This window comes from Trichoplusia ni, chromosome 1 (genome assembly GCF_003590095.1).
Source record: "Trichoplusia ni isolate ovarian cell line Hi5 chromosome 1, tn1, whole genome shotgun sequence".
NCBI classification, from domain to species: Eukaryota; Metazoa; Arthropoda; class Insecta; order Lepidoptera; family Noctuidae; genus Trichoplusia; species Trichoplusia ni.
In genome coordinates, this window is record NC_039478.1 from 11,302,848 (window position 1) to 11,326,888 (window position 24,041).

The window sequence follows — 24,041 nt, forward strand, 5'->3', positions numbered from 1 at the left end:
TGCGGGCGAAAAGCTAGTAATAAATATATTTTTTATTAACTAACTATTTACTTACGAAATATTACCTAACATTAATGTATGTACTGTTTAATATAATATTTAAATAAACCGCCTCTAGCATATCTACTTTAAAATTTTAAACGGAACTTAGTAGGTAACAGTTGTCGCTCGCTGTAGGTGATTATCGCGTAGGTATAGGCGAGTTAGGACGGAGTCGACGGAGGCCTCTAGCCAATACATGGATGTGGTGGGAGTGAAATATTTGGAAAAAGATTTAATGGAAAAATGGGATAGTGTAAATGATATGTACTCTTTCTTATTGCAAAAAAAAATTTAACTTGGGTTGGATTACTTACGTAATATTTGTTACCTATTAGGTACCAAAAAAGAAGTTTCATAACGAAAACATACTCTTGATCATTTTAAATTTACCGAATTTTAATCTACACTAATAGTATAAAGAGGAAAACTTTGTTTGTTTCATTGTATTGAATAGGCTCATAAACTTCTGGACCGATTTTAAAAATTATTTCACCATTCGAAAGCTACATTATCCACGAGTAATATAGGCTATATTTAATTTTGCACAAAAATAGGCTTCCGTAAGATATTAGGGTTTTTCGAACACAAGGTGTAAAAAATCAACCAAAAAAGTTACTTATTTTGCGTACCCTGCCTAAACTATTAAAGATAGAACCATAAAATGTTCTAAGTAATTGTAGATGTTATAAATATCTACAAAAAAGTTCGCGACACACTATACCTATCTATGTCGAGTGAGGTACAATAACCATTTTTTTTATTGAAAAATCTTCATTTTTTTTGGACTACATTTAAACGCGTTTATTTTACTCATGCTATTAATCCTTATCAAAATTAATTATTTCATCACTATGTACAGTTAATGTAGATAATATTTGGTCTTTGAATAATTAAAATTGGACGTTTGGTTCTGAAGTTATAGCGAAATTAAAATAGTACGATTTCTGCTGCACGGCCCGTTATGATATTGTTGTGGTTATAAACGAGAAGGCGCTTTATATTAGCAAAATTTGTATTTTCTATCATATTTAAGCTCATAAATGTTATCTATACTTCTATAGGTCCTAATATATAAAGCTGAAGAGTTTGTTTGTTTGAACGCGCTAATCTCAGGAACTACTGGTCCAAATTGAAAAATATTTATTTTATCATCACACTGCGACTAATTATTATTAAATATTAAGAATTAAATTACAGAAAAAATAAGTTGAAAACATGCTGTTAGCGGTGTTAAAATATGCGAAATGCAATTCGCTGGCATTTCGTAATAGTGAACGTTTTAAACTAAAAGTTTATTAGGAACCTAGATAAATTAAATACCGTCTTTTGGTATTACGTCTGTATTGAAAAGTTTTCGTTCACGTTTTATTTTATTAGATTTTTAGATTTAAGATACCTAATATCATTAAATCTTCTGATATAGACATCGTACAATAATTTCCAAAAAAAGCATTACTGGTTTTTGTGTTCACCAACGGTTCCGAAAATTAAATAACAAAAATAAAGCATTTACTAAACAAAATTAGTACAATGCAGTGGTTATCAGTCATTATGAATGACTCGCTACAAAAGTACTACACGCACGCACACAGCTACGCGCTGCGCCGCGAGAAGTCCGATAGAGATAGCAATGTTTCGTCCGATTTTTGGCTCGCGTCGAATTGCAGTTGCGCGCTGCTTACACCGGCCTCTTAACCACTTCCTCTAGCTGTGAAGAATATTTGGATTGTAAGTTTCCTGATGATGTTTTCTTTCACAGTTTATCAGTAGTGTCCCCGAATAATTTATAAGAGACATATAATATAACTTTGAAAAAATCATTTTGGTGCTTTGCTTGCGTTGGGATGGAATCTAATAGCAAATGTCACATACCCACATTAAAATAAAATATAGGAATCTGTAGCTTACACATAGGGGCTTGCTTCGAGTTTAGATGACCTATAAATATTTATTTCAATGTAACCTTAACAATTACTAGGTAACCCTGATTTATTCGTTATAAAACCCTTTAGAAAAGAAGGTCTTTAAAACATACAAATAAGGACACAATACTTTAAAAGTAATTTAAAACACCACTGATTTACAATGGAGGGAAAAAATGCAGAACTGAAAATCTTTAATAACCTGAAATTGGTCGCAAGCTTTACGAACAATGCCTGTTTTCTCGGTACGAGTATTACTACTTTTGCCGTTCTGTCAGAGTTATTAGGAGATAAATCACGTTTTTGTACCTCTACCTGAATAATGGTTCCCTACTGCCTATTGTGGTTGAGAAAGCCTGACAGGGCACTACACGCGTATAGGGGTGTCCCTCTGCCACAACTTGCAAGAAGCCACTCTGGCCAAGTGACATTTCCAAAGTCGTCATTACACAAGGTATGGAGATGACAGGTCAAGGTCACGTGTCCTACCGAAACAAAATGTCACTTTTATACATATGAGTGTTTTAATGACGTCATCGATTGTCACTTGGTTAGAAAGGCAGGTGATGCCCGCCTCTCCCTGATTTATTTTCGAAGTTATTCTGTTTAATGTCACATCCTTGGACTGCGTTCTACGTAGATTTATACATACGTAGATTACATACATGCCTACTATATCCCGGTCCACAGTTGGACACAGGTCTCCCTCAAGTTACGCCACAACACCCTGTCCTCCGTCATCCGCATACAGTCCAACTACGTTTTTCAAGTTTAATGTTTGTAACTGAAATCCTCTAGCTCCCGTCGAAGCTGGTTGGAGGTGACACTGAAGAATGCATTGTGGAACGATTGGGTGACCTTTGCGCAATAGTAGGGACGACTGAGAAAACAATATAGTATAAAAAAAAGTTCGTTAAAAACAATAACCTTATTAGTATTTAACACATACCACATGGAATTTTATAATATTGTGTTACTAATTTATTACTTCTTTTCGTTCATTCCTAAACGGAACAAATTAACATAATTTAATTAAAGTATTGCAATCTGTTAAAGAAATTTTCCTTTGATTCCGTTGCCGCGAGTGAAAAACGATAAAAGAAAGAAACATTGTACGAATCTGCCATATTTTACGGAAACTTGTTCAACTTCTGGAAAGTACATAAGTCATTCATTTAAATGAGAAATTACCTCCTTTTGTAATAATTGTTTTTATTTTATTTTGGAATATTTCTTTATATTGTTCGAGTTTTAATGGTATAAAAAGTCTAATGTAGAAGGCAATAATATTTACGTACTTGGAAAAACATACGAATGTGTAATAAGGCTAAACCATTCTTTTTTCAATTTTCGCGAGGCAGTTTAATGAATTATATTCGAAGCGTATTTTGTCTTCGGTCTCGCTTACATAAATTAAAAAAAATAGAGCGGAGGTAAATTATGCGAGACGCCCCTTTTACGTATAAATTTTGCTTGGTAGTTACGTCACAAACCAGTCGATTTCCCTATCACCTAAGTTTGATGAAAATTTTCACTTAAAACAACTGCAAAAACAGTATTGTAATATTGAATCGGATACAATCTAAAGTTTTCATTTACTTAAATGCTAATTTCGAGCTTTTCATTCCTAAGGTAGAAACCCAGCCGATTCACTTGTAATCTCTAATCTGGTAGTCAGTTAATTAGTCAGCGGGTCTGTCTGCGCGTAAGGCGTGTTAATTGTCAGACGGCGCCGCGACTGCTTATAAACAATACACTGGAACACCGGGACAGACCGACAGATGTTTGACATAGACTGTGTTTGTCTTAATTGTTTAGATCTGACGAATTTGTGCTACGGTAGCTTGAAATGGTATTTTTGTAATCGGAATTGTGTGAAAGTAGGTGAAATTGTTTTCAGCTAACAATATGCTGTTTTGAGGAATAATAAATGTATTTTCAGGCACAGAACGGTCAGCACGTTATTTTGGCTTACGTTAAAACATCAAATCGCTATAAGGAAAGATATTTTCCATAAATGCTCTTTGGTGTCAACTCTTTGTCACTTTTAAAAGAAATATAGAGACAAAACACATCTTTATCTTTAGTCACTTAGCTAAGTAGGTATTTATTTGTTCTTGTATAAGTCAGTATGTTCCTTACCTGTCGCTTGACACCAGTATAAGTTGTGTGTTAGCATATTTGGTGCGGCGCTTGCGCACAGCTGACAGCGCCGCGCACAGACTCGGAGAGAACGACCGGCACGGTGGACACTGTGGATGAAAAGAATAATTAGGAAAATCCCTTTTGTTTATAAGTTTACGAAGATAATCCTTCTTAATTATGTTTTCTTATGGTATGAAAACTTAAATGGAAACGTCAACCAGAGCCAGAAGCTCAACAAGTTGTGCTTAGCTTTTGGTGATTTTTCAAAATAAGTTGATCGGGAAAATACTGTTAAATAGAAAATCAGACGTTTGAAACTCTACAATAACACTTCTACTCTTAAAAATACTCGTAAATACTTATTGAAGCAATCAATGCAGTTTATCAAGCTGATCGCACACTTCGACTTCTTCACTGAGCTATGGGCGGCAAAATAAGACAGAAACGAAATGAGACTATTACTGAGTGATCCCTAAGGTACCATGATGGGGATCACACGATAATTAGAAATATAGCATGTATCCAAATTGTTCTCTTACCCAATGAGCAGCAAAGTAGAACACCCTGACGGCATCAGCTGGCAGCTCCTCATACAGCCGACTCTCCCCGTCACCCTGCAGCTGTACCCCCCTCAGCACCTCAGCCAGGGGGGGCGGTGGCCAGGGGAACCGGTCACCTAGGGGATCGTCCAGCAGCGCGTCCCGGACATGCCGGCCCCGGATCACCAGGGTAGGAACACCAACAGCTATGCTGAATTTTTGGGTGAGGCGGCGCTGTAAGCAGAAATTGTGGTTTTAGAATTACTTAATTTTCAGTTAGAAAGTTGAAACACTTAAAACACGTCTAGAAATATTATTTTAAACAGAAAATTACACAAATGTTTTATGCAATGGAACAATTTTGGCGTCATTTTCTGTGATGTCTATCTGTCTTGTCTGACAATTGAGCAGCCTTTAGGACTGAAAAATCACGATTCAGAAATAATAATAAAATAAAAAAAAATAGTTACCTAATAGCTAAAATATTATACATAGGTGACCGACTAATTTTCTGGTTTACAGGGAAACCTATCGCATTTCAGTTAGAAACGGACTTCATTCACATTCTTTCATTATGTTAGCTCAGCCGCTCAAACTAGCCAGTAGCCATCTATTTTCTATTTTTCGATTAACAGTCCTGGTAATCCTGAATGTGTACCCACTCAATGATTCAGTACCGATGGCCGCGCACCATGTACCGTGTAATGGAATAATCTATCCGGATAATGGCTCTAATCAATCCAATTGATTACAATCAGGGCTTGAATGAGTTTGTTCTGATTTTCCCGCAAAGAATTGGAGTTACTGCTGATTTTTACTTGAGTTCTATTGGCAGTTCAAATTTTTGAGACTAGGTACGGCTGGTGTAGCAACGATACAAACATCTTTCATAATTTTTACAGCAAAGTATGCAAGTAAATAGTAAGTAAGCGTGGCAATTGCCTCTTCTTGTGTACATGTACATGGTATTCTCCTATAGTGGTAAGCAGGGTTCCAGATATCTTCACGATCTAAATGCTTTCATTTCCATTCTGCCTTAAGAGACACTTTCGAAACATCAAATAACCAATCTAGTGACTCTTAGTGCTCCGCAAGAAACTCTAGGTTGCTGCGACAGTTTGCTATTTAATTAGAAAAAAAACCGTATCCGTACCTACATCAACTCATGAATTGAGCATGAACAGTCATGCCACGTAAATCTATAGGACCTTAATAGTATGCCTCCAGTTTAAACCTCATTACTCCGAACTTCAAAATCAAGGTATTCAAGCACGATTCTATACCTCAATAAAATAAAAATCACGAGCGGAAATAAATCCAATATATCCCTTATTTAAGTTACCTAATACTTCGATACGAAATTAATATATATCTAGGATATTCTCGGCACGTTCGCCCAGGCGGCGACGGGGTAAGAATATAAATCATTTACATTTGTATACGAGTTCTGTACTTCTGAAAACTTCGGAACTAAGGGCAGAACAGGCTTACCGGTAAACTTGTGATTCTTTTCAAAAAGAAATAAGTTCCTTTTATACAAACGTATTGTGCGTAACGTATTTCATTTTAGGGTGAAGTTCGGATGTTGAGGAACACGTTTTGTGTTTTGAGTGATTGGTTGGGAATTGGGATTCTGTTGTTGTTTTATCTGATTGGTAACCACTGTTATCTATCCTAAAATTATTAGAATATTGAAATAAAATGTCCTCCATCCATAGATAATAATGGACGGAGGACTATATTTCAAAGTTTAGCAAACTTTTATCAGACTAACTCTTAGCGTGTATAGTCTAGTTCTAGTTCATGAATATTTAATTTAATAAGTCTACAAAAGGTAGCTAGTATAATTAGCTAAATTGTGAACCGTCCCTGTGGGATTTGCGTGAGCTTTGTCAGTCAATTTTTAAATTAAAATATCAATGTAAAGAAAATGTTAGATTCAGGACTTATATTTGTTAAATGAATAATAGCTATGTTTGATGAAATTTTCCTTGATTTGACTTACATTTTTGATCTCACTGAATAAATACGAATTAATTGAATTGATTCAAGAGGAAACAACCGAACAAATTATTCTGAGTGAATTAATGTTTTGATATTATACATTTTCGTAGTTAAGTAATTATATTTGGGAATTTGTTGAAGATGATCATTGGACGTGCTCAAGTGGCGATTTTTTAAGTCACACAAACTTTTTAATTGACGAATTTGGGCGAATGAAGATTCATAATGAGGCGATTTGAATGTACGCTTGACACAGAAAGATATAAACAATTCTTATACAAAATTATATAATGATGACAAAAGCAAAAAATTAAAACAATAATTATAATGTCTCATGTCTCCAATACGCTTTCTGAGACCTAAGCGAGTTATCGAAAAAGTATTAATATTGTATTCGTAACAATATATGTACACATATGTAGAAAGGTCAAAGAAAAACTTTAAGCAACTTGTCGATATTATTCTTTTAGGGAACATTCATACATAGAAAATTTATACGGTTTGTATTTTGGTGACTGACGGCAATAATTTTAGGATTTTTCGTTTGTATTGTTTTTTTTCTTTTGTTTTCGGATAGCCTCTTAATTTGTGCCAGCAGCAGTGAGAAGAATCCCGCGTAAAACTGTGAGATTCTTCAAGAGTTTATTTTAGGCATGGATGTGAATTGAATGTTGTAAAATATATTAAGTCAATCTGTGAAACATTGTCCATATTGTAAACACGAATCGACCACACATCTCACTGCACCATAAACAAAACACACCTTGTTAATAATTAGTCGTCTAAATATAGCAGGCACAGGAAGGCGCGCGTTATGCCAAGCGACCAGTGACGGGAACCAGGCCTTTTGAGTTACTGACCTACGGCTGTTATATTGTTTGTTTGCTGGTTTTTTTGACTTGTATTGATTCTGAAAGTTTTCACCTTTTTTCTCAATAAGATGTATGTGTCAAACTCCTTGAGATCAGATGATTTTTTAATTTGCTTACGCTTTCTGGTCTTTGAAAACGCACTGATATAAAAAAAGCTAAATGCATCATAATCGGTACCTATATTTGTTAAGTATCTTATTCAGTCCCAATTAGTGACATGGACATTCAGAAAAGGGCGAACTCACAACTTTTGCCTGTTTCAGAAAAATATGAAAAATCAATACTCCTCGCAGACAAAGACATCTCATTACATTTTCAACACTTGCTACTACTAGAAATTGGATTGTTACGATGGTGACTGGTCGTAAGGAACATATAATATTATTATGACCTACAGTGACATCGATTGGGTCCAATCTGATTTTGGATTGAAACTTCTCCGCTCATGCTACGTGATCCGACTGTTAGCTTTATTTTGGACGTCCATCCTTGATTTTTTATTTTAAAATGTACTTTTTATTTATGTAATAGCGGTTTTAAAAAGTTCTGACATTATAATAAATTATTTTTAAATCCGTTTTCAAGTTTATGCAGTTGCATTGCGTTTTATTGTCAGCGCTTACTAATATTTTACTAATTTGATCATTTTGCTTCAATTCCGGTACCAACAAAAATTTGGAACTATGTTCATATTGTTACCTGACTTCGTGAGTTGTATTCTCCGTGCTGTATGTCTAAAAAAACGTTGTTAAATAAACAATTTTAACACCAACAACTCACGAAAGTAATATTAAATGAAAAATAAACGTATTTATGTGTTTATTACAGCATTAAGCTCTCGCTTGAAGCTTTCAATATTTTTGTGGGGAAGTAAAACATTTTGTAACATTTCCGGCACTTCGCCGCTACAATAAATATACGAAGTTTCCGCAGCTCCGTAATGGAGCAATATTATTACCGTTTGTTTCGGAAATGTGTTCTATGAGAAGCTAGTAGGTATTTTAATATTTAATGTATTTGTGTAAATGATTTGTTTATTCAGTGCTTACGTGTAAAGGCTTTTTTGATTTAGTAAATTTGGTTAGACAGAAACATTTTAGTTTTATTTATTGAATAACGGTGTATTCACGAGGGTTTCCGGTAGCCCGACTTTAACTTTTAAGATAATATTTTTTGTCTTTTTAGCCAGGAATCAACTAAAGCTGTGTTAAAGCTACACGCAAAAGGCAAGAGGATATGTTTATAACATATAGGTATTTTTACTTTTTTATACAGTATTTTGTTAGATATTTCGGCCCAGTGTGTGTACAAATTGGAAATATTCAGCCAATCTCTACGTCTAAAGTCTACCTTGTATTAAGTAGTTTCATATTTTTGAAGTACAATGAACTTTTTACTGAAACTGCAGATTAAGACTGAAACCCTGTCAAGTGCGAGTTGGAATGTGACACTGAGGGTTATGTAATTAGGATCAATCGATTTCTTATTCGCACACCAACGCAAAAATCAAAATTATACAAATAGGATTTCACAGCTTTTTATTAATTGCCTTCTTTCTAATTTTTGACTTACACGTTATGGTAATGCAATGGTAGTCATTGAAGCGTAGTTTTTACTATGCTTTAAATAAATGTAAAGCACAATAGAATATCAAAACCAACACAAGATTTCTCTGGACTGGTATACGTATAGGTGTCATATTCCGCCAAAGTCGTAACCCTTCCTGTTCGTCTTTTTATATTTTCCTATTTCCTTAAAAAATCTTTTTACATGACTTCATAATAATATGTTGTCGGTATGCTTCGTCAAGCGTTCATCTCCCAAAGAAAATATCTGCGTCAGGCAGAATGTTTCCCGCCATTTTATGCTCATAGCTGTTGCGAAGATTGTAGCCACGCATGCGAGGTATTCAGCAGTTTTGAATCCCCTGAGACGTTGCATTTTGTGCAATCATCTAAATATCTTGTAAAAATATGCAAAATAACATGTTAGTTTAATGTTTGTTTTCATGTAGAGTTGCTTGAGTTGTTGTTTATGGTTTAGTTAGCTTTAAGATCAGTATTTTAATAATGAAAATATCTATCTATAAAACGTAAAATAGATAAGCTTTGATTATGTTGAAAGTATTAATTGAAAAAAAAAATAAATACGCAAAAAAAACCAGCAAGTTTACGTAAGACAAGTTTGTACCAGGCTAATGGACGCTTTACTACTCCAACACGCAAAGGAAACGCTATTATTCCACATTCAGCCATTACATTACTTCACACTCCCTTCCTACACAAAACACTGGTTTTCAAAACACGCATAACGCCGGAGGATCCATTGACGTGAACAATACGGGCAGGAGCCAATCACACTAAAAGCCTCGAGCCTTCGTCATTTGACATATTCCAGATTAATGAACTATGGCTGTAGACACGGTGCCTTTGCCTGAATACGTCGTGGACTAAAATGACGGTTGGTTTGGCGGGAAACCGATGTGTTGTGTGTCATTAATTTGAGTTAATTGAGGTTATGTTATCTTAAATAATAATATCATTGTATCGTGAATTGAGTGATTTCATTGAGTGATTTCTTTTATGTTAATAAACATGGCTTGAGGAATAGCACAATTTATTAGCGTACATTTTCTTTTTATACTTCCCGGTAATTGGTTTACGGAGATCTCCGTGGCTTCCTTTAATATTGGATTTAGGTACGTTTGTTCGCACGAGGAAGTAACACTTGTGTCGAAGAATAAAGATTGATAAAAAGTGATAAAGGTTGAGCGTAGGTGAGGAAAAACGTTAAGAAATGGCAACACGTTGGATTGAACTACGAAAAATAGTTTAGTTTGAGAATAAAGGGGATAGGAGGAGAGCTAATGTAGGTAATTAATGAAAAAGTTTTAGTTTATTAAGTACTTATTTATGCAAATTAAATTCTAGAGTAGTTCCTTTCATTTTAATTTTCTGTATAAAACGACGCTGTTACAAGATAATTTCCCATCGATGCAAAAGCTTTCTTGTTCCATTTTACGCTCAAGTCGAAGTTCCATTCCATACAATATAATGCAATATCTTCGACATAATATCTGTTTAGATTTCAGCTCACGTAAGCAGCTCGACCCGTTCTATCTCAAATCTTATTGTTGGCAAGTAAACTTGGACCCTTGGGAACCAAATTGAGTTCCCAAGCGTACAATACAAAAGAACTTATATTTGTGAACGCTGAAAATACTAAAAACTATGGGAATTTCTTTTGGGATGGTTTTTGTTTAAAATTTTAGATGGTTATCAAAAGTTAGGTTGTTTTTTTGGAAGCTCTTTCGGCTGTATTTTAATACAAATACATATTTATATTATTACTTAGACCTATTTGTAGATGGTTGTTCTTATAGTGAATAACACAATTCAATCATAACAATTGGAACCAAAGGAAAATTCGAGAAAAATAAGTAATTTAATAAGTCAGCCAATATTTAGGTAAACGTACATATATTTCTATCAATAAATGCCTATCCATAGCAGTCCTAGTGTTTAACCATTTATCCAAAACAAACATTTTTGGAAGGTAATGTTCTGCTGTAATACACTTTCCGGGCACTGCAGAGCCACGATAGTCTTCACTTGAGTGGTTTAAGATCGGCCCCAAGTCACTCTCGGTCAAGTGGAAAAATGGAAAAGTGCCGTGTCAAAGAGATTATTTCAGAGAGGGCTACAGATAGGGCCGTGTCTTGACGGAGATAGTGATCGAGTTTAGCTTATCAAAAATTTATAAAAAGGTTATAAATGTAAAAGGAATTTTGAAGTATGTCCTGCTATTGTCAAATGTACAATCATTGCTGAGTTGAAAATTTAGGACTAACCATAGTTAGAGCTAAGTAAATTTTAAAATCCAATTGATCCAAAATTTCTGGATTACTTACTAAAATAACCATGGTAATTCCATGATGTACCATAAAGAATATTCTCATATAATAACTTCATGCTTTTGACTGAAAACCAGGACCTAAAAATAATGAGACATAGGGTAAGTTAAAATATGTCATGTTCATAACCAGATTAAATCATGTAACAGTTTAACATAAGTTTCTCAACGGAAAGTCCATTAGGAATCCAAACTCACCATACATTATTCCGATAAAAAAAAACCTTTAAACCATTTCCACGAAAGGTCAACGACATCACTAGCTCTAAACCCTAATTAAGTGATTCGGTAACAAAACGACTGGGATCGAGGATACTTCGGCCGAGTGGATCAGTCTGGGCAAGAGTCACGCTTCGCTACCCACCCCACTGAATGACAACCCTGGCTTCTGAGGAACTTTGTATTTTACACGGTAGACTGCTGATGAAATGGTGAGGGGTGACCCTCAAGATGTTACGCATTTGAAGTATGTTGAGGAATAATTAGGAAGAGGATTACGAGTTTTTGGGTTATTTGTATTTCTTCCTGTAAATGTTTTTGAGCATCTTGATGAAGAGCTAAATTGAATGAAGTTTTTTCTCGATAGCATGCTTGACGGTACCAAAAAACTAACATGCAACCTGCTTTTTAATGACAAGAAAACCTTTCCTCTTAAAATGTATAGCAAAAAAAAATTAAAAACTCAAAAGAATTCAAACTTTCAAACTTGAGCACGCACATTTAAGATTGGCAAGATGGCGGTTGCAATATGGCGCCTTACACTGTATAAAAAGCGTGTTTAAATCGGGTGTAGCGGTTGAAAGCAGTGTAAATGTCTGCAGAAAGTGCTCCAGGGCCGCACTGAAGGGCTTTGAAGGGCCCTTCGCTAGACGACAGCCTACAACGCCGGCTACACGAGTAGCGTCTTGCTCCCTTTTAAATGACATTTCTATAGGGTTTCAGGGTTCCTCCAAGAGAAATGACGTCATATTTTAAATGTTTTTACAACAAAAAGTCATCATTAACTATTAAACCTACTTTTCTTTATAACAGTTCTTAATTAAAAAGTTTCCTCAACATCTCAATTAAAAACTAACCTCTAAATAAGTATAAATGGTCTTCCTAGTTATTTGTTCGTCATGAACCGTAATGTCTGTGTACACAATGTTTGCGATCTGTCGTCTACAGATGTGAGCAATATATTAAATTGTTTGGGTGACTTTAAGAGGTTTCTGTGAGTAATAGCCTGCGAAGCCGTTGTGAACGATAAACGGGGAAAATAGTGCCTATAGCAATGTGTTCTGGAGGTTTGCCTTTTGGGAAAATAACGCCTAGTTTCACAATAAAAACGTAGGTGTTGTGTTTATATATTTACTGAGTTATAAGTATATTAAATGTTAACCTAGCGCTAAGCAATAAAAGAACACTGTCACTGAAAATTGTTTTTTTTACATTGTTTACCAATACAACTTGTCTAATTTGGAATAGAAGAAAGTTTCAATTCGTTTTATGTTTGTTACCTCAGAACTACTCAATGAAAGAACAGTTTTTTTTAATCTTTTTTAGCTAGATAGCTGTCATTTTGGTCCCATAAAAATGTCACTAAGTTTGGCTCAGTACTTTTATCTGAAATCGATTGTACGTCTTTTTTAATCTTCCATTATAGCAAGTAATTTAATCCATAAAGCCCCGCGCGGTGCCCGGGCACCGCGTTTGACATAACGCGACTTTTCCCTATAGCCCCGCGCGGTGCCCGGGCACCGCACCTGTCCACTCGACTTTAACACTTGAAATCACTGTTTACAAACTACTTTTGTATAAAGAAGTTGAGTGACATGTGTCGTTAGTGACATTTTCTATGTAGTGAACCAAAAACGAAACGTAATCTACGCGCCATTATTTAAAATTTGATCAAGACATTTGTCATTTGCGCGGGCCGTTGCGCAGTGTGGTGCAGTGTTGTTTTTTGCGGATTTCACAAATTTGTCTGAGGTTAGTGCTGTTTTTTCTTACTAATGTGATTATTTTGTTTATAATTATGCTATTTAGGTAATTAGTTGTAAGAAATACATTGTTATAACAATTAGATAAAGCCAGATAAAATCCGTTAGAATGTTTAGGAATTCCGAGTGATTTATTGTGATTTTGTTTAGTAAATACAGTAAAATGCATTATTTATATGCTATTAAGTAATTTGTGCAAGGTTTCACGGCGATTTATTAATGTATTTATCCATTTTTTGTAAAATAATAGTAAGCTTAAATTTGTTGTTATTTATAAAAAAAATATATAAAAATGGCGGTTTGTTGACAAATGTTCAGCCCGTCGATTTTCGTCTTTATCCCGTTAGTTATAAAGTCTAAATCCGAGTGAATTTTTTTTTGTTTATTTTTTTTTATTTTTTTCTTAGGGAATGAAGTGTGTCGATAAATGTACGATATTTTTTTTTTAATCGATAGTGTCGATTGAAAATTGTAATGCTTTAATATAATTTTAATTAATTATTTTTATTACTTATGATAATATTACGTTTTGAATAGATAGTATTTTTTATCGATAGTTATGATTATATATTGTAATGAGTTTGAAAAATTTTAATTAATTATTTTATTTTAATTTATTATCTATTATTAATTATTTTTATTTATTACCTACTCATAATAATTTACGTTTTCGTATTATAGTAATATAGTATTTATTTTTATTTGTTAGTGATGATTGTATGTTGTTATATTTTTTTAATTACTTATAGTAATAAAATGTTTCGAATAGATAAGTGTGTCGAAAGGTATGATTTTCTCCGTTTTGTTTTACAGAATGTCAGCTTGGCGTCCAAGTTACGAGGCTCCTCAAGACTTCATCGCCCTTCTCCATAACAGCAAAGACGAATTATTGTATTTTGTACACATCTGAACAACTTAATTATAAATTGTCAATAAAAATGCCTTCATGTTTTTGCATTTATTTATTTTTTCTTTTATTTTACATGTTTCATCGTAAATAAATATACTTTTTTTAATTATATTGTATTTTTATTTACAAATACTAAATACCTTACAAAAAGACCAATTATCGATAAAGTTTCAAAAAGTGATGGAACATCACTAGTTGTTTCAATGCTTTGCCACGTCAATGTTTATGTGGTTTTATTATAAACATCTCAACGTCTTTCATCTAATTGTTTACGTAATTAGATAGCATAGGCCCTTGTTCTCAATATTTGGTTTCAATATTTGTATATTTCTTGTAATCAAACTCACAGGATGGGTTTAAAAACTTCCAACTAGTAGAATATACATACTTTTTCGGTTTTTATTTGTTTTTTGATTCCTGATACATAGAAAATATATCTATTAATCTTTATTCGTTTATAGAATAATCAAATATAGTGTTTTATGCAGATAAAACTCGTTTTGTAAAAAACAATATTTTCCGACGCCATATCCTGACGACCTTCACCTGCTGTCATTTTATTTTTGACATTTAGTTCCGGGGAGGAGTAGTAACATGATAACCTTAACCAATATATGTGTAGGTAAATCTCTAATCACAATTATATTACATACTAGATATCATCAAAATTGGTTCCGTAGACTCCGCATACGAGATATTGCAAAATTCACAAACATACATTAAATTACTCGAAACTTGAGCAAAGATAACGCGTAATGAAGGTTAAATATACACAGTTTGTATTTCAAACGGAGAGGGTGTGTATCGATTAGACATTCCCCTGTGGTTCAGTGAACCTGTCGTGTTTGGAACCCATAACGCGCGGGTTCGACGCCCCGCTAGCCATCTGATAAGCCCGCAATGTTGATTGTTCGAAAGTGTAACGATTGCGAACAATACGCGATTGTGTCACTGTTAGCTAGTGTAAAGGAATTTTATGTGTGTTTGTCAATTGTAGGGAGGTATAATTATTTAGAATTAAGTGAGTTTTGAACACGAGTTAATAGAAAGTGTTTTAATTTGACTTTAGGCTATAGTAAGCTGGTTTTAATTGAGCCAGAATGAGGATCGTGGACAGATTTCAGGGAGGCCGTTGCTCAGCCGTGGGACTGAGTAGGCTAAAAATATAAACCAAGCAAGTAAAAAAAAAACATTATATCAGATATACAATTGTTTAAGTGTTAATTGTGTTGCTAACAACTTTTAGGAAATATGCATTCCACAATCATCTGTCCTTCGAATACCTGCAAAAACACATTAGATTCCCATAAGACTTGTATCCAAATAACAACATAGATTACCAACGTTTTGCTCATAATATAAGGCTTTTGAAATTTGCTGAACGTATCTTTTACCTTCCATATTATGATCCCGGACAAAATGACCGGGGTTTGACAACAATGGGTAGGTTTTGGCGAGGGGACTGAACTCGCGATTGTTCAAAAATGCAACGTGCGCCCGATTTGTTAGCCCGAATTTATTTATGTAGCTATCAGCGTATTGTACTGATAAAATGGTGGATTTCTTTTTAATCGACGTGTCTGTTTTTACCCGTTTATTCGGACGGAGAATAATAAGAACTGAAATTGGATTGATGTGCAATCTTTGCGTGTCTTTATGTTGTCTTCAATTAATTTTCAATATATTTAACAACGAAATTGACTTATGACAGGCCTTTGGTTTTCTATTTTTTATAAATTTTTATATAAATACTGTTTAAATCAGAATTTCTCTTATGAATGAAATCAATTGTTTTTATTATTAAATAAAAATAAGTTGAATATCATAAGAGCGGTGATTAAGTATCAACAAATAAAAATGAAGTAAATTTAAATTATTATTCCCGTATTAGTTATTTCTCATACGTTTTTTATGAGATATAGACTAGTGTGTGCTTTAATTATAAAGACATTTAATTGTTTGACAAAATGATCTCTCATAATTAAAACTTTCTCGTTTGCACGACAATCATGCATGATTGCGTTGATTCTCTCACATAGCGTGAGAGACAGATTTGTGACAGCCAGCTCTTATGCATGTAGCAATTTACATTGCTACAAGTAATCTGTAACTCTAAGGGAGCATGCAAACGCGAGACTGCAATGATAGCCGAATGGTTGAGATCACGACGCCAAGTCCACCGATCGCGGTTTCGATCACGGCATACAACAAGCGTTTGTAGTCCATGAATGCTATTTAATTCGAGGCGTTTTTAAATGTTAAAAAAAGGAAAGAGAAGGAAAGCCTACTTGAAACAAAAGACTTTTGAATTGACAGTTGCCGGTAATTTAAGACTTGTATTTCAATAATCAGCCATTAATCTTGTTTTACACTCTCCGTTTTCTTCTCTTCACCAGTTATTTATTAAAGTCATAAAAAAGAGCAATAGTGCACCCGATCACAATCACTCAAATGAGTGGTCGTAGGACGTCCGTTAATTGCCTCTCAATTGGAAGACATTTGCATATCCGTGACGTCATTATCACAATATTGTTCAACTCTTTACTGTGCGGTTTGTACAGATGGTCTTGGTGTCTGGGGGTGGAGACCAAACGGCGTGTACCTAATTCACGTCGCGTTGCTTTATGTTAACTACTCTTTAATTATTTGGCGATTCAGTCCTATACTGACAATTTTCATAGATAGAGAGATATAAATCCGTTTTGATTCTATAAAATAAAGAACAGCAAAGACCGGATGGATTCCTGAGTGATAGGTCACCACACCAAACCCACAGTGAGCGAAGTATCGTGGGTTCAATCCTAGTGTAGGAGAAGCATTTGTGTGATCCACGAACGCCTTTTTCATGTCTGGGTGTCTTGATTGATTAAACCGTCCGTGACATAAGTTATTTTCTTTTGTAATCGTTTCTTAAAAAAGAAACTTCAATATTTGTGTGTACTACAAGTCCGAATAACATTCTAACACGGTAACAATTTGCATGATAAATTACTGAAAATCGAATTTCCTACATACTTTTCTGAATTAAGAAAAAGATTTGTTATCCCATTTATCTCATGACATATTTTAACTCACTATAGGATAAGGACTGTGATACCCGGTAGTAAGGCAACTCTGAATAACTCATAAACAATTGAAAATAATTTTGATAACATCAAATGTAGGTCTAAAGATTACAATACCTATATGTACCTACCTAGGTAACGCCGGGTGCGTTAAGTTTTCATGAAAATGAAATATCCAATTCTCTTTCACGAGGAGAGCCGTGTTGCAGACTGATATCATAGTGAGCTAGGGCTGTCACCCAGTTGAAAAATAATGCAATGATTTTTGAGAGATTTTTTTCGAAAGTCAGATTAATTGTCGGTTTGATTCTTTTTTTACGTGGGATCAGTTTGATTTCTTCTTTAGATTTTCGTTAGTACTATATATAGAGTTCCTACAAATATATCATAGATACAAATAGGTCATAGTAATAGGGCGGACGCTATCACTGAGGCTCCGCTGTTTCCCCACTTTGTACGAAATTATAAAAAATTTGGTGTTCCTGGTAAATAGTGTTTTAACATGATGACAGCCCTAAAAAGCATTATGGTTACCATTTTGCTATAAAGTTTTGTTACCGCGGAAAATATATTTACCAGCTTTCTCCCTTTGATCAAATATGGTAAGTTATGTAAAAAACTATATTGACGTAAATATGGAAAACGTCAAAGGTACGTGTATCAAGTCTCTACGTGGTGAAAATACTTGTAACTTTATTTACGAAATCTTCGAAAATAGGTCCTCGATTTCCTGGTTCCGTCCGAAAAAGGTATAAGGGTCCGCTTTCTGGCCCTCTGTCACCAGTCGGTACCTCATGAACCGTGATAGCTAGACAGTTGAAATGTGTATAGACAATACCGGTGGTCGCCACAAGAACATATCAACATTGAAATTGAATTGAATCAACCATTAGTACAGTGCTAAATTTGAAGGATAACAATTTTCTTTTAATAAGTATTTTTACCTATTTGTACGAAACTATTTGGTATTTACAATTTTTTTTAAATAGTACGTTTCAGTTATTATAAATTCAACGAGGACTTTTGAATACTTGAACCGCTATCTCTGAGTACTATGGGTAGTTACAGCATGTGTCATGGTTCAAATAATGACATTCCTTATCTTCTTCGGCATTCGTTTAAAACCAGGCTAATTACTTGACTTCAACACTTTCTCAAGTAAAACATTTGTTTTAAGTATTTAGTATCCAAGTAGTAGATATGTAACAATTGAACAGGGCCCCAATTCTGCTATTTTACAATGGCCGATTAATGACTGACAATCGGATTAGATTTGAAATTATTCCTATTCTCTTAAGCATTTTGAAAAAAACAATAATTGGAAGTTAATTGTATTGAACTTGAGTGTACCGTCCCATACTGAATTTACAATTATTGTGTAGAAAAATGCTTAAGAGAATACAAAAATTGTCATTTTAAGTCAAATTTCATTAATTCATCGGCCATTGTAAATAGCAGAATTGGGGCCCTGTTATTTATTGAATGATACATTGAAGTTCAATTCCGTCTTCCTAAATCAAATTTTGTAAATTTAAATTCTTTCTTCGCACAATTTATTAAATTAAAAATCTCTACCGATATATAAATATAATAAATAATAAGTATTAAGAAGTGTATTTTAATACTTTTCCTAAATCTGTCGATCTCCGTTCGTAATAATCGCTTTATCCTTAAAATTTAAATTCAAAAGAGGTTTCAATCTAAACCACTACAAAAAAATTAAACAATATTTCAGTTGGTAGCCCTGAGGAGAGTGCAGTAGACAGACAATGCTGTCAAAACAATACGTCACTAGTTATATATGTACTGTGCCTTTGAACATAGGGCTTATAAACAAACCTGTGTTCTCAAACTTTGTGGGCGAAGTTATAAAAACTTTGGCTTCTGGAAACGAAAGGCTTTTAAAACTCGAATGAATATTGAAATAGAGCTATTTTTACCCGACTGCGGTAGAACGAACTAAATTGATTATTTAGATTTTAGTTGCGATGTTGTTTTTCCAAAAGTGCTATGGTCGCGTCTAATGTCTATATTTATTTTCGTACTCTATATTTCATTTATTTAAACTCCACGCTGCATAAATCCAGAACAATATGAAAAAGTCCATTATATTATAACTAACAATCCTACATACTAAAATAAATAGTTAAGACTCAAATAACAAGTATTTAAAAATAAAATCCGAGCGTTCCCAACAGAGTTACTTCAAAAAGTAAAAAGCATAATTTCGTATGATATCTATACAGCCAGGACGCCAGATAGCCCCGGGCTTCGAGATAAAACCCCCGGGAACAATACGATAGTGATTCCCGCTCTTTGTGGACATGTGTACATAGCGAACACAGCCCTGGGGACCAGTCACCGCTTAGAGTAATACAGCTGTAATACGAGCGAGATAGCGCATACCACGTGTAGAGTGCTATCCTACTTTAAAAGTGAAGGTTTTGCCGTTAGCAGTGGTCTTGCTTGTGTACGGACACAATGGTTATACAGGCGTTTTTGGTATACCGCCTATTAATGTTTCGGTGTTAAGGAATGTATAGGGATGTTGACAATTCAAATTTGATTATATTTAAATGCCGTTAAATTACTAGACAGATTTTTCCATACAAAGAATGTTTGTTTTCAATTTATCTGCCAGATAGTGGCTAGTCAGCGATTGTAAAGCAGGCGCTTTAGACTTTCTATTAAATTAATATGTTTGTATTAACTTACAATGCCTTTTTTGGATTAACTGAATAAATTCACGTACCCGAAAATAAATCTGGGAATTTATATCAAAAGCTATGTAGATATGAAAACCTGTGCATTTATGAATAGTAAACTCGCTTGGAAACTTCTCCCAACGACATTTCCCAAATTTCCCGATGTTTCCTTTTGACTACCTTTTACCTCATTCGTTCAATTTATTAGAGAAGTGCCAGCTCTCGCAATCTTTTCGAGGATCTCCTTCATTTACTGATTGAAGTTCGTGTGCTATCAAAGGTATTCTGAACCATATGTGCCCTTATACCTTTTTGTAAAATTGAACTTAATACGACTTCCTTTTATGAATTAAGTTAGTGTTTTTACTATACGTCTTTGCGTTCTTTGGAAACGCACCGTTGGCAATTCGTGGCGTATTAGAAAGCCATTTTCACTTGTTAAAAACAATACACGAACCTAGATTGGGGAAACCAGCACCCGTATTCTTTCTCAAGGGTGTTTTCATCACACAACGCCAATCACCATTGCCCATCAGTAGTCTACCGGCAGTTTAAACTCAGACACTGGTTTGTTCATCAGCAAGACGAAAACATAGTAACCTTATCGGTGGAAATAACGATCTTCTGTAATCAAGACAACGCCTAAGAAGAATCAGTAATAATATTTTTGAGCCGTTTGGGACTCTCGGAACCGGACTCGGAATCCCTCGGGACATTCGAGCATGTGCACAAGTTCTTTGATAAAGAACTCGCAAAGAAATTCTAATTTCTATTTCTATTAATATTGAATTTTAGTTTAACATTGTTTTAATATTTAAATATCTAATCTATTACACACAGTTCTTTATGTGAATTAGGTATAACATTTGTGTGAAGTCACCATACGAGAAGAAGTCTTAGATAGACGAATACAAAATAAGTGTTACTTCTTTTCAATATAGTTACTGGCTGGTGGCAGTCTGGGTGCATTCAACTGAGGGTGCATAAATTGTGTTGAAGTGTGCTAACATTGCAGGTCGGACGCGCCCTTGGTAATCATCCGCGTTTATATCTCGCTGACTAGCTAGGATTACCTCGGTATGAAGCTTTTTATACGACGTAGTTTGGGACTTGAAGAGATCGTTCTGGAAGGTTAGTGTATGACGAATTTGTAATTTTGCATTTTGAAGTTTTCTGTAGACGAATGCTATTTTAAAGGAACTGTATACTACAGTTATACTTACATCTTCTTTATTATATTAAGGTGTATAATAGCGACAGATCGATTTCGATATACATACCTATATAAGTCAAATTGATTGAGCTTTGATTTTGATTTTGATTATCAGGGATCCAAACCGCTCCATCCAAATAACTGAGCAAAATGACACTTTTTAAATGCCATCAAGTTGCCATCATGTTTGTAATGCTCTAATGGAGAGTAAAGACAGAAATATAGTTTGAACGTCAATTAACTAAGTGTTGTTTATAAATACTGGAGGAGCATTTGGCGAAGCTACAACTGACCATCTAAATCATAACGAGTTCCTCCGTGTTACGGAAAGCAGGTTAAATTGTGGGTCCCAGTTGCTATTTAATTTTTTTTGACAGTTGTTACGGGTTCTTAGAATCTAGAAAGTCTGACAAACAAATTTACTAAGGGGTATCGTGTTGCTCAGGAAAATGACATACGGAGGTCAGATTGGCATTCGCTCTTTGTAAACACTAGTACTTATCTGCATTCGGTTAGACTGGAAGCCGACCCCAATATAGCTAGTAAAAGCTTACGATGATGACCTTGTTTTAAAATACTGACTTAAAGAGAAGAGCTATTATTATTCTCGTAATATTTCCTCACTTGACCCATTGTTCTCCAGGTCAGTATAACCAGGTGTTGCAACTCATGTTGCAGCAACGTTCCAAGAACAATGCGGCTACGACGCGGAGTACAAAACATCGTAAATATGCCCAGGGTTGGCACACACTCAACCAGATAAGCTGTAAACCTACTTTATTGATGTGGACGTTTAAGTCTACCTTAGATATATGTCTGTTAGTTGCTGTTTTAATGATAAAATGCTACACAAATTGTTTTTTTTTTATTGAAATATCTTTGTTAACGTTTGCTTTGCTAATATAACTTTTATCCTTGAGTCGCAGGGTGTTTCAAATTTGGACTGGTAATTTAGTGTTATGGTATCATAAATCTTATGGTTTCATATAAAAACAAAGAATAAATTTTAACAAAGAAACAATGATAATTATTTCAGTCATTTATACTATTGAGTTGTCTGTCCAAAGTATAAAAGGATATGCAATGGCGTCCTCTTAATGTCAAAACCGTACCACTAGTCAGAATTAGTCAGAAGTTAGAAGGTCTACATCCACTTCTCAAAGCAATAAATGTTCCCTTTATCAAAGCGAGATGGCGCATTACACAGTGTAGAACAGCATCTCCTTTCTACATTTACAACAGTTTAACTATAAGTAGTTGTACCGGGCTCTCGGTTCCCATAACAATCCTGGCCCTTCAAATATTCCGCTGTCTGCATAACTTGGTATGAAGTTCAGCCGGTATAACAATGTCAGGATGTACTCCTATTGTTTCAATTTACTGCTCACTTCAATTTGGACGGACAGATTCTGTGTTCTTTTCAGGATTTGCAAGGCGAACCTTTAAAAGTTTTATCATTTTATTTTATTATAACGAATTTGAAATGTGCAAGTTGAAACAGTTCTGAGTATCTTCTTGGCCCTGAAGATTCATAAGAATGACAACAAATTTCCTGGAGACCGATTTCCTTTAAAAAGTTTCAATATTGGAAAAATATCACTCGTAATAAATTGTTGTCTTCTGTAAAGCTTATGTCCCAATAGATAACTTAGACAACAAAAGCTTATATCAGCGACATACATAACGTGTTTTTCCTACATCGTTAAACCTCGCTCCGATAAGATAGACCTTAAGGTTCGTGAATTATGTTCTCGTGTGCAGCGATTAGTTCCACATGAATGAACGCTCTTAAGATGCCGAGACATCTGTCTGCTCGCCCCTCAAACATGACTACCATGTCTTAAAGCGAGACTGTTCCAATCGTGGAAGCGAGATGGCGCTATAAGCCCTGAAAAGCATCGTCCTGCTTATACGTCCGCAACTGTCTTACTTTAGGATCAGATGGTAGGACTAGAACAACTTAGTTATAATACATTGCTGCATGCCAGTTAGCGTTACTAAATGCAGGACTTAAAATACCCACACGTTTGTGTGATCTACGACTATTTCTTAACACTCCTGGAAAAGCATTCAATTCTTTAGTATAGTATTTAGATAAAAGCAGACGCAAATATGCAGTCTATTTAATACCCAAACTTCGTATCGAAACTTACATTAAAAAAAACTATATGCAACGAATTTATGCATAGTAAGGACACTAAATAGAAAACATTCTGAAAGCTGTACTCACTCAGCCGTAATCTCCTTAATAACAAGACTAGTGACGTCATCTCTCAAGACACCCTGAACATCCATAGCATCCATTATGTTAATGAAAAACACCTTTTTACGGAACCTCCGACCAATTTCACTAATGCTATGTAATAAGTAATTGTATTATCCTCCGAGCTTCCCGGTTGGACGGAGAACATTGATTTCTGAACGAAAACAATCTTACTACCCTTACTTAAGGCAATTGAGTAGATTATTGGCTTATGCATCACTAGATTTTTCTCGCCGCTATGCCCGCGTGGATTATGATGTTCATCTAACAACGCCATCTTGTGTGAAAATGTGCAAAGCTTGTATTATTAGTACAAGACGACGGAAAAACAGACTTTTATGTTTATTTCTAAATACATACTTAAAATAGATAAATTGCTCCAGATACACAGAAGACATGGTTGTGTGCGCACACATTTCTCCTGCGAAGGAATTAACTAAGCAATGAAAACTTTTCATTCAATTTCC

At 34.6% G+C, this 24,041-nt stretch overlaps 1 protein-coding gene across 1 annotated transcript in view; it reads right to left on the minus strand.

The window, feature by feature from the left end:
* LOC113494531 (nucleoredoxin-like) overlaps positions 1 to 24,041 on the minus strand; it is a 51,731-nt gene that overhangs the window by 18,763 nt on the left and 8,927 nt on the right. Inside the window, exons 2-3 of the mRNA XM_026872922.1 lie at positions 4,649 to 4,882; positions 4,107 to 4,216 (exon numbers count right to left, since the gene is read on the minus strand). Coding sequence (XP_026728723.1) covers positions 4,107 to 4,216; positions 4,649 to 4,882 — 344 coding nt within the window. The remainder of the gene's footprint in view (positions 1 to 4,106; positions 4,217 to 4,648; positions 4,883 to 24,041) is intronic.